This window comes from Mustelus asterias, chromosome 20 (assembly GCF_964213995.1).
Source record: "Mustelus asterias chromosome 20, sMusAst1.hap1.1, whole genome shotgun sequence".
NCBI lineage: Eukaryota > Metazoa > Chordata > Chondrichthyes > Carcharhiniformes > Triakidae > Mustelus > Mustelus asterias.
The window spans coordinates 282,672-297,267 of NC_135820.1; the positions used below are offsets into that span (position 1 = coordinate 282,672).

The 14,596-nt window shown below is 53.3% G+C and overlaps 1 protein-coding gene across 1 annotated transcript in view; it reads left to right on the plus strand.

Annotated features, from left to right (window-relative positions):
• The window catches only part of LOC144508703 (uncharacterized), a 66,700-nt gene that overhangs the window by 11,243 nt on the left and 40,861 nt on the right, over positions 1-14,596 (plus strand). The window contains exons 6-8 of the mRNA XM_078237013.1: positions 1,973-2,128; positions 6,936-7,050; positions 9,488-9,558. Of these exons, the coding sequence (XP_078093139.1) occupies positions 1,973-2,128; positions 6,936-7,050; positions 9,488-9,558 (342 nt within the window). The remainder of the gene's footprint in view (positions 1-1,972; positions 2,129-6,935; positions 7,051-9,487; positions 9,559-14,596) is intronic.

The window sequence follows — 14,596 nt, forward strand, 5'->3', positions numbered from 1 at the left end:
AAGGGACCAAAACTGCACACAGTATTCCAGCTGCGGCCTCACCAATGCCTTGTACAGATGCAGCAAGACTTCTCTGCTTTTATATTCTATCCCCCTCGCGATAAATGCCAACACTCCCTCCAAATGCCTTGGAGGGAGTGCAGAGAAGGTTCACCAGATTGATTCCAGAGATGAGGGGTGTTGATTATGAGGAGAGACTGAGCAGATTGGGTTTGTACTCGTTGGAATTTAGAAGGCTGAGGGGGACCTTATAGAGACATATAAGATAATGAAGGGGCTGGATAGGGTAGAGGTGGAGAGATTCTTTCCACTTAGAAAGGAAACTAGAACTAGCGGGCACAGCCTCAAAATAAAGGGGGGTCAGTTTAGGACAGAGTTGAGGAGGAACTTCTTCTCTCAGAGGGTGGTGAATCTCTGGAATTCTCTGTCCACTGAAGTGGTGGAGGCTACCTCGTTGAATATGTTTAAATCACGGATAGATGGATTCCTGATCGGTAAGGGAATTAAGGGTTATGGGGATCAGGCGGGTAAGTGGAACTGATCCACTTCAGATCAGCCATGATCTTATTGAATGGCGGGGCAGGCTCGAGGGGCTAGATGGCCTACTCCTGCTCCTATTTCTTATGTTCTTATGTTCTTAAGTTCATCCTATTTGCCTTCTTGATCACCTGTTGTACTTGCAGACTGAGTTTTTGCGACTCATGCACAAGGACCCCCAGGTCCCTTTGCACAGTGACATGTTGTAATTTTTTTCCATTTAAATAATAATCCAATTTGCTATTATTTCTTCCAAAGTGAATAACCTCGCATCTGCCAATGTTATACTCCATCTGCCAGATCCTCGCCCACTCACTCAGCCTATCCAAATCTCTCTGCAGACCTTCCGCTTCCTCCACGCAATTCACTTTCCCACTTATCTTCGTGTCGTCAGCAAACTTTGTTACCCTACACTCAGTCCCCTCCTCCAGATCATCTATGTAAATAGTAAACAGTTGAGGCCCCAGTACCGATCCCTGTGGCACGCCACTAGTCACCATCTGCCAACCAGAAAAGCACCCATTTATTCCAACTCTCTGCTTCCTCGGATAGCCAATCCCCAATCCACGCTAACACCCTACCCCCAACTCCGTGTGACCCAATCTTCTTCAGCAACCTTTTGTGAGGCACCTTATCGAACACCTTTTGGAAATCCAAAAACACCACATCTACCGGTTCCCCTCCGTCAACCGCACTAGTCACATCTTCATAAAAATCCAACAAGTTCGTCAAACACGACTTTCCCCTCATGAATCCATGCTGCGTCTGCTTGATCGAACCATTCTTATCCAGGTGCTCTGCTATTTCTTCTTTAATGATGGATTCCAGCATTTTCCCAACTACAGACGTCAAGCTAACCGGCCTGTAGTTACCCGCCTTTTGTCTACTTCCTTTTTTAAACAGTGGCGTAACAGTAGCCGTTTTCCAATCAGCCGGCACTACCCCAGAGTCCAGTGAATTTTGATAAATAATCAATTAACTTGAGGTTCGGTTGATTGGCCATGCTAAATTGCCCCAAGTGTCAGGGGGATTAGTGGGGTGAATGTGTGGGGTGACAGGGATGGGGCCTGGTGGAATTGTTGTTGGTACATTTTCGATGGGCTGAATGTCCTCCTCCTGCACTGTGAGGATTCGATGATTCAAAGGCCAAGGGAGGAGAAACACTTCATGACATTGACCCTGGATTTGGTATCAGACCAGAGGGGCATGGGAATGCTGGCTCTCGGTGGAGGCTGGTGTGGAGCAGGGACACCAGCGTGGCGCCGATGGGCTGAATGGCCTGTTTGTGCAGTGGGGCCTCGGTGTGATCTCTGGCAGTGGGCTCGGGGAGTGTCGGAACGATACAGACCGGGCGAAGCGGGGAGGGAGTGACGGTTTGATGAGGACGGCCATACGGCCCCTTCCCGGAGGCTAACCGGCTGCTGTGCTCTGGCAGGACTCGGTGCGGCTGCTGGCTGTCGAAGGTTGTGTGAGCATCGCGGAGCTCCTGAAGCGGGAGGAGGTGGAGAAGCTGGTGATGCCCACCCTGCGCCAGGCGGTGGAGGACAAGTCATGGCGCGTGCGCTACATGGTCGCAGACAAATTCACCGAGGTAAGCGGGCGGGGCGAGAGGGGAATGTTGGCATCACCATCGCGCGGGGGAAGGATTTCCGTTCAGTCACCGTCTGCAGTTTCGAACGCCGCAAGCAAACCGCCAGGTCCACTCCACGGATCCCAACCTCGAGACAATCGTCATAACCGAGCGCAAACGGCCTTCGATCTAAAAACAATTCCCAGTCCACACCGAACAATTCCCATCTCCCATTGAAATAACCGTCCATACAGCCTGTTACACAGGAACAGGAGGAGGCCATTCAGCCCCTCGAGCCTGTTACACAGGAACAGGAGGAGGCCATTCAGCCCCTCGAGCCTGTTACACAGGAACAGGAGGCGGCCATTCAGCCCCTCGAGCCTGTTACACAGGAACAGGAGGAGGCCATTCAGCCCCTCGAGCCTGTTACACAGGAACAGGAGGCGGCCATTCAGCCCCTCGAGCCTGTTACACAGGAACAGGAGGAGGCCATTCAGCCCCTCGAGCCTGTTACACAGGAACAGGAGGCGGCCATTCAGCCCCTCGAGCCTGTTACACAGGAACAGGAGGCAGCCATTCAGCCCCTCGAGCCTGTTACACAGGAACAGGAGGAGGCCATTCAGCCCCTCGAGCCTGTTACACAGGAACAGGAGGAGGCCATTCAGCCCCTCGAGCCTGTTACACAGGAACAGGAGGAGGCCCCATTCAGCCCTCTCGAGCCTGTTACACAGGAACAGGAGGAGGCCATTCAGCCCCTCGAGTCTGTTACACAGGAACAGGAGGAGGCCCCATTCAGCCCTCTCGAGCCTGTTACACAGGAACAGGAGGAGGCCATTCAGCCCCTCGAGCCTGTTACACAGGAACAGGAGGAGGCCATTCAGCCCCTCGAGCCTGTTACACAGGAACAGGAGGAGGCCCCATTCAGCCCCTCGAGCCTGTTACACAGGAACAAGAGGAGGCCCCATTCAGCCCCTCGAGCCTGTTACACAGGAACAAGAGGAGGCCATTCAGCCCCTCGAGCCTGTTACACAGGTACAGGAGGAGGCCCCATTCTGCCCCCTTGGGCCTGTCACACAGGAACAGGAGGAGGCCATTCAGCCCCCCCTCGAGTCTGTTACACAGGAACAGGAGGAGGCCCCATTCAGCCCCCCTCGAGCCTGTTACACAGGGACAGGAGGAGACCCCATTCAGCCCCTCGAGCCTGTTACACAGGAACAGGAGGAGGCCCCATTCAGCCCCTCGAGCCTGTTACACAGGAACAGGAGGAGGCCATTCAGCCCCTCGAGCCTGTTACACAGGAACAGGAGGAGGCCATTCAGCCCCTCGAGCCTGTTACACAGGAACAGGAGGAGGCCATTCAGTCCCTTGAACCTGTTACACAGGAACAGGAGGAGGCCATTCCGCCCCTCGAGCCTGTTACACAGGAACGGGGGAATGCCCCATACAACCCCCCTCCATACTCTTTCTCCAATCTATCCAATCATGGTTGATCTGTGTACAACACCCTCCGAGTTTATCACTTTCAGCCCTGGGGAACATTCTGGAAAATCTGAGCTGGCCTCACCCTCCCAGGGGGATATCCCCTTCCCAACCGGAGGGGCCCAGAGCTGGACCCAGCGACTCCGGATGCGGCAGGGGGGAATTCTCATCGAGTCATCGAGGTTTACAGCATGGAAACAGGCCCTTCAGCCCAACTTGTCCACGCTGCCCTTTTTTTAAAAACCCCTCAGCTGATCTCAATTGCCCCCGTTTGGCCCATATCCCTCTATACCCATCTTACCCATGTAACTGTCTAAATACTTTTTAAAAGACAACATTGTACCCGCCTCTACTACTACCTCTGGCAGCTTGTTCCAGACACTCACCACCCTCTGTGTTTAAAATAATTGCCCCTCTGGACACTTTTGTATCTCTCCCCTCTCACCTTAAACCTATGCTCTCTAGTTTTAGACTCACCTACCTTTGGGAAAAGATATTGACTATCTAGCTGATCTGTGCCCCTCATTATTTTATAGACCTCTATAAGATCACCCCTCAGCCTCCTACGCTCCAGGGAAAAAAGTCCCAGCCTATCCAGCCACTCCTTATAACTCAATCCATCAAGTCCCGGTAGCATCCTAGTAAGTCTTTTCTGCACTCTTTCTAGTTTAATAACATCCTTTCTATAATAGGGTGACCAGAACTGTACACAGTATTCCAAATGTGGCCTTACCAATGTCTTGTACAACTTCAACAAGACGTCCCAACTCCTGCATTTAATGTTCTGACCAATGAAACCAAGCATGCTGAATGCCTTCTTCACCACTCTGTCCACCTGTGACTCCACTTTCAAGGAGCTATGAACATGTACCCCTACATGGGCGACACAGTAGCACAGTGGTTAGCACTGCTGCTTCACAGCTCCAGGGACCTGGGTTCGATTCCTGGCTCGGGTCACTGTCTGTGTGGAGTTTGCACATTCTCCTCGTGTCTGCGTGGGTATCCTCCGGGTGCTCCGGTTTCCTCCCACAGTCCAAAAATGTCTGGGTTAGGTTGATTGGCCATGCTAAAAAAAAATTGCCCTTCGTGTCCTGAGATGCGTAGGTTAGAGGGATTAGTGGGTAAATATGTAGGGATATGGGGGTAGGGCCGGGGTGGGATTGTGGTCGGTGCAGACTCGATGGGCCGAATGGCCTCTTTCTGTACTGTAGGGTTTCTATCATTTCTATGATTTCTATGATCTCTTTGTTCTGTAACTCTCCCCAACGCCCTACCATTAACTGAGTAAGTCCTGCCCTGGTTCGATCTACTAAAATGCATCACCTCGCATTTGTCTAAATTAAACTCCATCTGCCATTCGTCAGCCCACTGGCCCAATTGATCAAGATCCTGTTGCAATCGGAGATAACCTTCTTCACTGTCCACTATGCCCCCAATCTTGGTGTCATCTGCAAACTTACTAACCATGCCTCCTAACTTCTCATCCAAATCATTAATATAAACGACAATTAACAGTGGACCCAGCACTGATCCCTGAGGCACACCGCTGGTCACAGGCCTCCAGTTTGAAAAACAACCTTCTACAACCAACCTCTGGCTTCTGTCAAGAAGTGGAGATGCCGGCGTTGGACTGGGGTAAACACAGTAAGAAATCTCACAACACCAGGTTAAAGTCCAACAGGTTTATTTGGTAGCACGAGCCACACAAGCTTTCGGAGCGCTGCTCCTTCGTCAGGTGAATGGGAATTCTGTTCACAAACAGGGCATATAAAGACACAAACTCAATTTACAAAATAATGGTTGGAATGCGAGTCTTTACAGGAAATCAAGTCTTAAAGGTACAGACAATGTGAGTGGAGAGAGGGCCAAGCACAGGTTAAAGAGATGTGTATTGTGTCCAGACAGGACAGTTAGTGAGATTTTGCAAACCCAGGCAAGTCGTGGGGGTTACAGATAGTGTGACATGAACCCAAGATCCCGGTTGAAGCCGTCCTCATGTGTGCGGAACTTGGCTATCAGTCTCTGCTCAGCGATTCTGCGTTGTCGTGTGTCGTGAAGGCCGCCTTGGAGAACGCTTACCCGAAGATCAGAGGCCGAATGTCTGTGACTGCTGAAGTGTTTCCCGACAGGGTCGCAACGGACACCTCCAGACGCTGAAAGATGCCCTCATAAGAACAGGATATGGTGCTCGACTCATCGATCGACAGTTCCGACGCGCCACAGCGAAAAACCGCACCGACCTCCTCAGAAGACAAACACGGGACACAGTGGACAGAGTACCCTTCGTCGTCCAGTCCTTCCCCGGAGCGGAGAAGCTACGACATCTTCTCCGGAGCCTTCAACATGTCATTGATGAAGACGAACGTCTCGCCAAGGCCATCCCCACACCCCCACTTCTTGCCTTCACCAACCGCACAACCTCAAACAGACCATTGTCCACAGCAAACTACCCAGCCTTCAGGAGAACAGTGACCACGACACCACACAACCCTGCCACAGCAACCTCTGCAAGACGTGCCGGATCATCGACACGGATGCCATCATCTCACGTGAGAACACCATCCACCAGGTACACGGTACATACTCTTGCGACTCGGCCAACGTTGTCTACCTGATACGCTGCAGGACAGGATGTCCCGAGGCATGGTACATTGGGGAAACTATGCAGACGCTGCGACAACGGATGAATGAACACCGCTCGACAATCACCAGGCAAGACTGTTCTCTTCCTGTTGGGAAGCACTTCAGCGGTCACGGGCATTCGGCCTCTGATCTTCGAGTAAGCGTTCTCCAAGGCGGCCTCACAACATACGACAACGCAGAGCCGCTGAGCAGAGACTGATAGCCAAGTTCCGCACACACGAGGATGGCCTCAACCAGGATCTTGGGTTCATGTCACACTATCTGTAACCCCCATGACTTGCCTGGGCTTGCAAAATCTCACTAACTGTCCTGTCTGGAGACAATACACATCTCTTTAACCTGTGCCTAACCCTCTCTCCACTCACATTGCTTTTGCTACAAATAAACCTGTTGGACTTTAACCTGGTTTTGTGGAACTTTTTATTCTGTCAAGAAGCCAATTTTGTATCCATTTAGATACCTCACCCTGGATCCCGTGAGATTTCACCTGATGCAACAACCTCCCGTACGGTTCTGACTGAGGCGGGGGTGAAGGGGGAGTGGGGGTGGGACACCAGCCAGCTCTGTCAGTGCTCGTAGTTTAACCCTTTCAGCTTTGCTGAGGGTAACGGGCGATATTCACCCTGAGGTTTAAGAGTTTCTTCTTTACTTTTCCCCCTGTTTTGTTCTCCCGCTTCCTCCCCACTCCGTGTGTGATGACTGACAGTTGCAGAAAGCCATCGGGCCGGAGATCACCAAGAAGGACCTGGTACCGGCCTTCCAGAACCTCATGAAGGACTGCGAAGCTGAGGTACGCGCCTCAGCGGCCAGCAAGGTCAAAGGTCAGTGTCCACAAAGAGGTCAAGGAAAGAACCCCTCCGCCTTTCGCAGTGAGGACGACAGAGCGAAAGGAGTTTTATTTCCACGACAGGTCACAGTTTGGAAAGCAGGAAACGCGGCAGCAAACAAGTGCACAGCAAGATCCCACAATCAGCCGTGTGATAATCATAGAATCTTTAGTACAGAAGGAGGCCATTCAGCCCATCGAGTCTGCACCAACCACAATCCCACCCAGGCCCTATCCCCGTAACCCCATGCTTTTACCCGAGCTAGTCCCCCTGACACTAAGGGGCAATTTACAATAGCCAATCCACCTGACCGACACATCTTTGGACACTAAGGGGCAATTTAGCATGGCCAATCCAACGAACCTGTACATCTTTGGACTGTGGAAGGAAACCGGAGCACCCGGAGGAAACCCACGCAGACACAGGGAGAATGTGCAAAATCTGCACAGACAGTGACCCAAGCCGGGAATCGAACCCCTCAGTACTGACCCTCTGACAGTGCGGCAGCAGTGCTAATCACTGTGTCACCGTGCCCCCGGGAATCGAACCCGGGTCCCTGGCGCTGTGAGGCAGCAGCGCTAACCCACTGTGTCACTGTGCCCCCGGGAATCGAACCCGGGTCCCTGGCGCTGTGAGGCAGCAGCGCTAACCACTGTGTCACCGTGCCCCCGGGAATCGAACCCGGGTCCCTGGTGCTGTGAGGCAGCAGCGCTAACCACTGTGTCACCGTGCCCCCGGGAATCGAACCCGGGTCCCTGGTGCTGTGAGGCAGCAGTGCTAACCACTGTGTCACCGTGCCCCCGGGAATCGAACCCGGGTCCCTGGCACTGTGAGGAAGCAGTGCTAACCACTGTGCCACCGTGCCCCCGGGAATCGAACCCGGGTCCCTGGCGCTGTGAGGCAGCAGCGCTAACCACTGTGTCACCGTGCCCCCGGGAATCGAACCCGGGTCCCTGGCGCTGTGAGGCAGCAGTGCTAACCACTGTGCCACCGTGCCCCCGCAGTGGCAGAGTAGGTTTAGCTTTATTAGCTGGACGGCTGCTTTACGATACCAACAGCGCGGGTTCGCATCCCGGACTGGCTGAGGTCACTCATGAAGGCGACGCCTTTCGCACCTTTGCCCCTCACCTGAGGTGTGGTGATCCTCAGGTTCAGTCACCACCCGTCAGCTCTGCCTCTCGAAGGAGAGAGCAGCCTCTGGTCCCCTGGGACTGCGGTGAATTTACCTCCCCTTTACTGACCCAGATCACCTGCTTTTTTTCACTGATGTTGATTGAGGGATAAATATTAGCCCCGGGACATGGGCGAGATCTCACCCCCACCCTCCTCCCCTCCGCCACTCCCAATCTTCTTCCAAATAGTGACCGTGGGATCTTTATACCACCCCGAGAGGGCAGACAGAGCCTCCATTTAATGCCTCATTCAGAAAGACAGCACCTCTGACAGTGTGGCACTCCCTCAGTACTGACCCTCTGACAGTGCGGCACTCCCTCAGTACTGACCCTCTGACAGTGCGGCACTCCCTCAGTACTGACCCTCTGACAGTGCGGCACTCCCTCAGTACTGACCCTCTGACAGTGCGGCACTCCCTCAGTACTGACCCTCTGACAGTGCGGCACTCCCTCAGTACTGACCCTCTGACAGTGCGGCACTCCCTCAGTACTGACCCTCTGACAGTGCGGCACTCCCTCAGTACTGACCCCTTGACAGTGCAGCATTCCCTCAGTACTGACCCTCTGACAGTGCGGCACTCCCTCAGTACTGACCGTCTGACAGTGCGGCACTCCCTCAGTACTGACCCTCTGACAGTGCGGCACTCCCTCAGTACTGACCCTCTGACAGTGCGGCACTCCCTCAGTACTGACCCTCTGACAGTGCGGCACTCCCTCAGTACTGACCCTCTGACAGTGCGGCACTCCCTCAGTACTGACCCTCTGACAGTGCGGCACTCCCTCAGTACTGACCCTCTGACAGTGCGGCTCTCCCTCAGTACTGACCCTCTGACAGTGCGGCACTCCCTCAGTACTGACCCTCTGACAGTGCGGCACTCCCTCAGTACTGACCCTCTGACAGTGCGGCACTCCCTCAGCACTGACCCTCTGACAGTGCGGCACTCCCTCAGTACTGACCCTCTGACAGTGCGGCTCTCCCTCAGTACTGACCCTCTGACAGTGCGGCACTCCCTCAGTACTGACCCTCTGACAGTGCGGCACTCCCTCAGTACTGACCCTCTGACAGTGCGGCACTCCCTCAGTACTGACCCTCTGACAGTGCGGCACTCCCTCAGCACTGACCGTGTGCCAGCTTGAGGGTAAAAGTCCCTTTCTGTTTTTGATGCATGAGCTTTATTGATGATTGAGTTCGCATTGAGATATTCAGCAAGAACGGAATGAGAATTACGAGTTCCTGACTGAATCCTGCTCTCTTTCAGAACTCTGCGAGAATCTGCCCCCTGACGGACGACAGCAGATCATCCTGACCAACATCCTGCCCTCTGTGAAGGTGAACCTCCACAACCCCCACAGACACCACCTCCACCTTTCCCTTGTATAACTCTGACCTGTATCTAACCCCGTGCTGTACCTGTCCTGGGAGTGTTTGATGGGGACAGTGTAGAGGGAGCTTTACTCTGTATCTAACCCCGTGCTGTACCTGTCCTGGGAGTGTTTGATGGGGACAGTGTAGAGGGAGCTTTACTCTGTATCTAACCCCGTGCTGTACCTGTCCTGGGAGTGTTTGATGGGGACAGTGTAGTGGGAGCTTTACTCTGTATCTAACCCCGTGCTGTACCTGTCCTGGGAGAGTTTGATGGGGGACAGTGTAGAGGGAGCTTTACTCTGTATCTAACCCCGTGCTGTACCTGTCCTGGGAGTGTTTGATGGGGGACAGTGTAGAGGGAGCTTTACTCTGTATCTAACCCCGTGCTGTTCCTGTCCTGGGAGTGTTTGATGGGGACAGTGTAGATGGAGCTTTACTCTGTATCTAACCCCGTGCTGTACCTGTCCTGGGAGTGTTTGATGGGGACAGTGTAGAGGGAGCTTTACTCTGTATCTAACCCCGTGCTGTACCTGTCCTGGGAGTGTTTGATGGGGACAGTGTAGTGGGAGCTTTACTCTGTATCTAACCCCGTGCTGTACCTGACCTGGGAGTGTTTGATGGGGACAGTGTAGAGGGATCTTTACTCTGTATCTAACGCCGTGCTGTACCTGTCCTGGGAGTGTTTGATGAGGGACAGTTTAGAGGGAACTTTACTCTGTATCTAACCCCGTGCTGTACCTGTCCTGGGAGTGTTTGATGGGGACAGTGTAGAGGGAGTTTTACTCTGTATCTAACCCTGTGCTGTACCTGTCCTGGGAGTGTTTGATGGGGACAGTGTAGAGGGAGCTTTACTCTGTATCTAACCCCGTGCTGTACCTGTCCTGGGAGTGTTTGATGGGGATAGTGTAGAGAGAGCTTTACTCTGTATCTAACTCTATGCTGTACCTGTCCTGGGAGGGTTTGATGGGGACAGTGTCAAGGGAGCTTTACTCTGTATCTAACCCCGTGCTGTACCTGTCCTGGGAGTGTTTGATGGGGACAGTGTAGAGGGAGTTTTACTCTGTATCTAACCCTGTGCTGTACCTGTCCTGGGAGTGTTTGATGGGGACAGTGCAGAGGGAGCTTTACTCTGTATCTAACCCCGTGCTGTACCTGTCCTAGGAGTGTTTGATGGGGACAGTGTAGAGGGAGCTTTACTCTGTATCTAACCCCGTGCTATACCTGTCCTGGGAGTGTTTGATGGGGACAGCGCTGAGGGAGCTTTACTCTGTGTCTAACCCCATGCTCTCTGTGGTGAACCACTGTAGTTGTCTGTTGATGTGATAGTTTGTGTGATGTGCCTGGACACGCCCCTGCTGCCTCAATCCGGGGCTCCGCCCTCCTCGGGGTATAAAGGTGGCTGCTCTCCGCCCCTTTTGCCTCAGTTTGGATTAGCTATCGGTTCGGGAGTGCTCCAATTCTTTGTTAATAAAAGCCTGTTCTTTCGCAACAACGAGTCTTTGCGTAATCGATGGTGCATCAATTTTCTTAACAAAAATTTTGGGCTGGAGCAACTCCTGAAATCTGACAAATTGGACTTGGACCCCCAGGCTGTTGGGGCCTCAAACGGTTTTGATCACTGGCTGCGCTGTTTCGAGACCTTCATCGCCTCCTCCTCGTAACCGACATCGACAAACTACACGTGCTCCACGCCCGCGTCAGCGCTCACGTCTTCGCGCTGATCCGAGACACGGAAACTTACCAGGAGGCAATCGATCTCCTAAAGAGCCAGTACAACCGGCAGCCGAATGAGGTCTACGCCAGACACCTGCTGGCCACTCGCAGACAGCAGCCGGGGGAATCGACTGAGCAATTCCTGCGCGAACTGCGTGCACTCGGCAGAGCCTGCAGCTGCAAGGCCGTTTCAGCCGCCCAAAACGCCGCCAACCTGATCAGAGATGCCTTTGTCGCGGGCATCAGGTCGACCGATATCCGGCAGCACCTGCTGGAACAAGGTGGGCTGGACCTGCAGAAAACTGTGGCGCTTGCCGACTCGCTGGAGGTCGCGTTCCAGAACCTCGAGGCCTCCACCCTCGACCACGAGGGCGCACCGTGGACACCGCGACCGCAGCCATCGCTGTACCCGGGAGGGCCGCAAACCTACGCCACGTCCCGTCCCGACACCGAATTGACCACTGCGGCAGTCCCCGGAGGCCCGAGGTGCAGCTTCTGCGGCCTGGAGAAGCACCCACGACGACGCTGCCCGGCAAAAGACGCGATCTGCTCTGGCTGCGGTAAGAAGGGTCATTACCTGAAAGTTTGCAGGGCAAAATCGGCCCCCAGGCCCAGCAGCGCCGCGTGCGATCCGTAGGAGGCACTGTCTTCGACGCCATCGGCCGTGTGCGATCCGCGGGTGCCGCCATTTTGGACGCCATCGGCCGCGTGCGACCCACGGAGGCCGCCATCTTGGACGTCATCAGCCACGTGCGACCCACGGGAGCCGCCACCTTGGGTGACGTCAGCCGAGTCACGGGGGCCGCCATTTTGGGAACCGTCCACGCATCGCCTAATCCGACGGTGGCCTCGGTCACGTTGGACCAGTCCAGGCCTCAGCAACTCGCCTAGTCGATGATGGACATCAAGGTAAACGGCCACACTACAAACTGCTTATTTGACAGTGGGAGTACGGAGAGTTTTATCCACCCTAACCCGGTGAGGCGCTACGCACTGCCAGTACTGCCAATGCAGCAATCAATCTCCATGGCTTCAACGTCCCAGTCGGTGAATGTCCTCGGCTACTGTGTGACAACTCTGACTGTACGGGGCACGGTGTAGCCGTACGACAAGTGCAGGCTCCTCGTGCTGCCACAGCTCTGCGCTGCCGTACTACTGGGGCTAGATTTCATGTGCCACCTTCCTAAAGTGTCTGACTCCACTATCACTGCAGGCAGTCCATTCCACACCCCAACCACTCTCTGCGTAAAGAATCTACCTCGGACATCCCTCCTATATCTCCCACCACGAACCCTATAGTTATGCCCCCTTGTAATAGCTCCATCCACCCGAGGAAATAGTCTCTGAACGTTCACTCTATCTATCCCCTTCATCATCTTATAAACCTCTATTAAATCACCTCTCATCCTCCTCCGCTCTAAAGAGAACAGCCCTAGCTCCCTCAAACTTTCCTCATAAGACCTACCCTCCAAACCAGGCAGCATCCTGGTAAACCTCCTCTGCACTCTTTCCAGCGCTTCCACATCCTTCTTTTAGTGAGGTGACCAGAACTGCACACAATATTCCAAATGTGGTCTTACCAAGGTCCTGTACAGTTGCAGCATAACCCCACAGCTCTTAAACTCAATCCCCCTGTTAATAAATGCTAACACACTATAGGCCTTCTTCACAGCTCTATCCACTTGAGTGGCAACCTTCAGAGATCTGTGGATATGGACCCCAAGATCTCTCTGTTCCTCCACAGTCTTCAGAACCCTACCTTTAATCCTGTAATCCGCATTCAAATATGTCCGACCAAAATGAATCACCTCACATTTATCAGGGTTAAACTCCATCTGCCATTTTTCGGCCCAGCTTTGCATCCTATCTATGTCTCTTTGCAGCCTACAACAGCCCTCCACCTCATCCACTACTCCACCAATCTTGGTGTCTTCTGCAAATTTACTGATCCACCCTTCAGCCCCCTCCTCCAAGTCATTGATAAAAATCACAAAAAAGCAAAGGACCAAGCACTGATCCCTGTGGTACACCGCTGGTAACTGGTCTCCAGTCTGAAAATTTTCCATCCACCACCACCCTCTGTCTTCTGTGAGATAGCCAGTTATTTATCCAATCGGCCAAATCTCCCTCTATCCCACACCTCCTGACTTTCTTCATGAGCCGACCAGAGGTACTGCTGTACCTATCCTGGGAGTGTTTGATGGGGACAGTGTAGAGGGAGCATTACTCTGTATCTAACCCCGTGCTGTACCTGTCCTGGGAGTGTTTGATGGGGACAATGTAGAGGGAGCTTTACTCTGTATCTAACCCTGTGCTGTACCTGTCCTGGGAATGTTTGATGGGGACAGTGTCAAGGGAGCTTTATTCTGTATCTAACTCTGTGCTGTACCTGTCCTGGGAGTGTTTGATGGGGACAGTGTAGAGGGAGCTTTACTCTGTATCTAACCCCGTGCTGTACCTGTCCTGGGAATGTTTGATGGGGACAGTGTAGAGGGAGCTTTACTCTGTATCTAACCCCGTGCTGTACCTGTCCTGGGTGTTTGATGGGGACAGTGTCAAGGGAGCTTTATTCTGTATCTAACTCTGTGCTGTACCTGTCCTGGGAGTGTTTGATGGGGACAGTGTAGAGGGAGCTTTACTCTGTATCTAACCCCGTGCTGTACCTGTCCTGGGAATGTTTGATGGGGACAGTGTAGAGGGAGCTTTACTCTGTATCTAACCGCGTGCTGTACCTATCCTGGGAGTGTTTGATGGGACAGTGTAGAGGGAGCTTTACACTGTATCTAACCCCGTGTTGTACCTGTCCTGGGAGTGTTTGATGGGGATAGTGTAGAGAGAGCTTTACTCTGTATCTAACTCTATGCTGTACCTGTCCTGGGAGTGTTTGATGGGGACAGTGTCAAGGGAGCTTTACTCTGTATCTAACCCCGTGCTGTACCTCTCCTGGGAGTGTTTGATCGGGGACAGTGTAGAGGGAGCTTTACTCTGTATCTAGCCCCGTGCTGTACCTGTCCTGGGAGTGTTTGATGGGGCAGTGCTGAGGGAGCTTCACTTTGTATCTAACCCCGTGCTGTACCTGTCCTGGGAGTGTTTCATGGGGACAGCGCAGAGGGAGCTTTACTCTGGGTCTAACCCCATGCTGTCCGTGTCCTGGGAGTGTTTGATGGGAACAGTGTAGAGGGAGCTTTACTCTGTATCTAACCCCGTGCTGTACCTGTCCTGGGAGTGTTTGATGGGGACAGTGTCGAGGGAGCTTTACTCTGTATCTAACCCCGTGCTGTACCTGTCC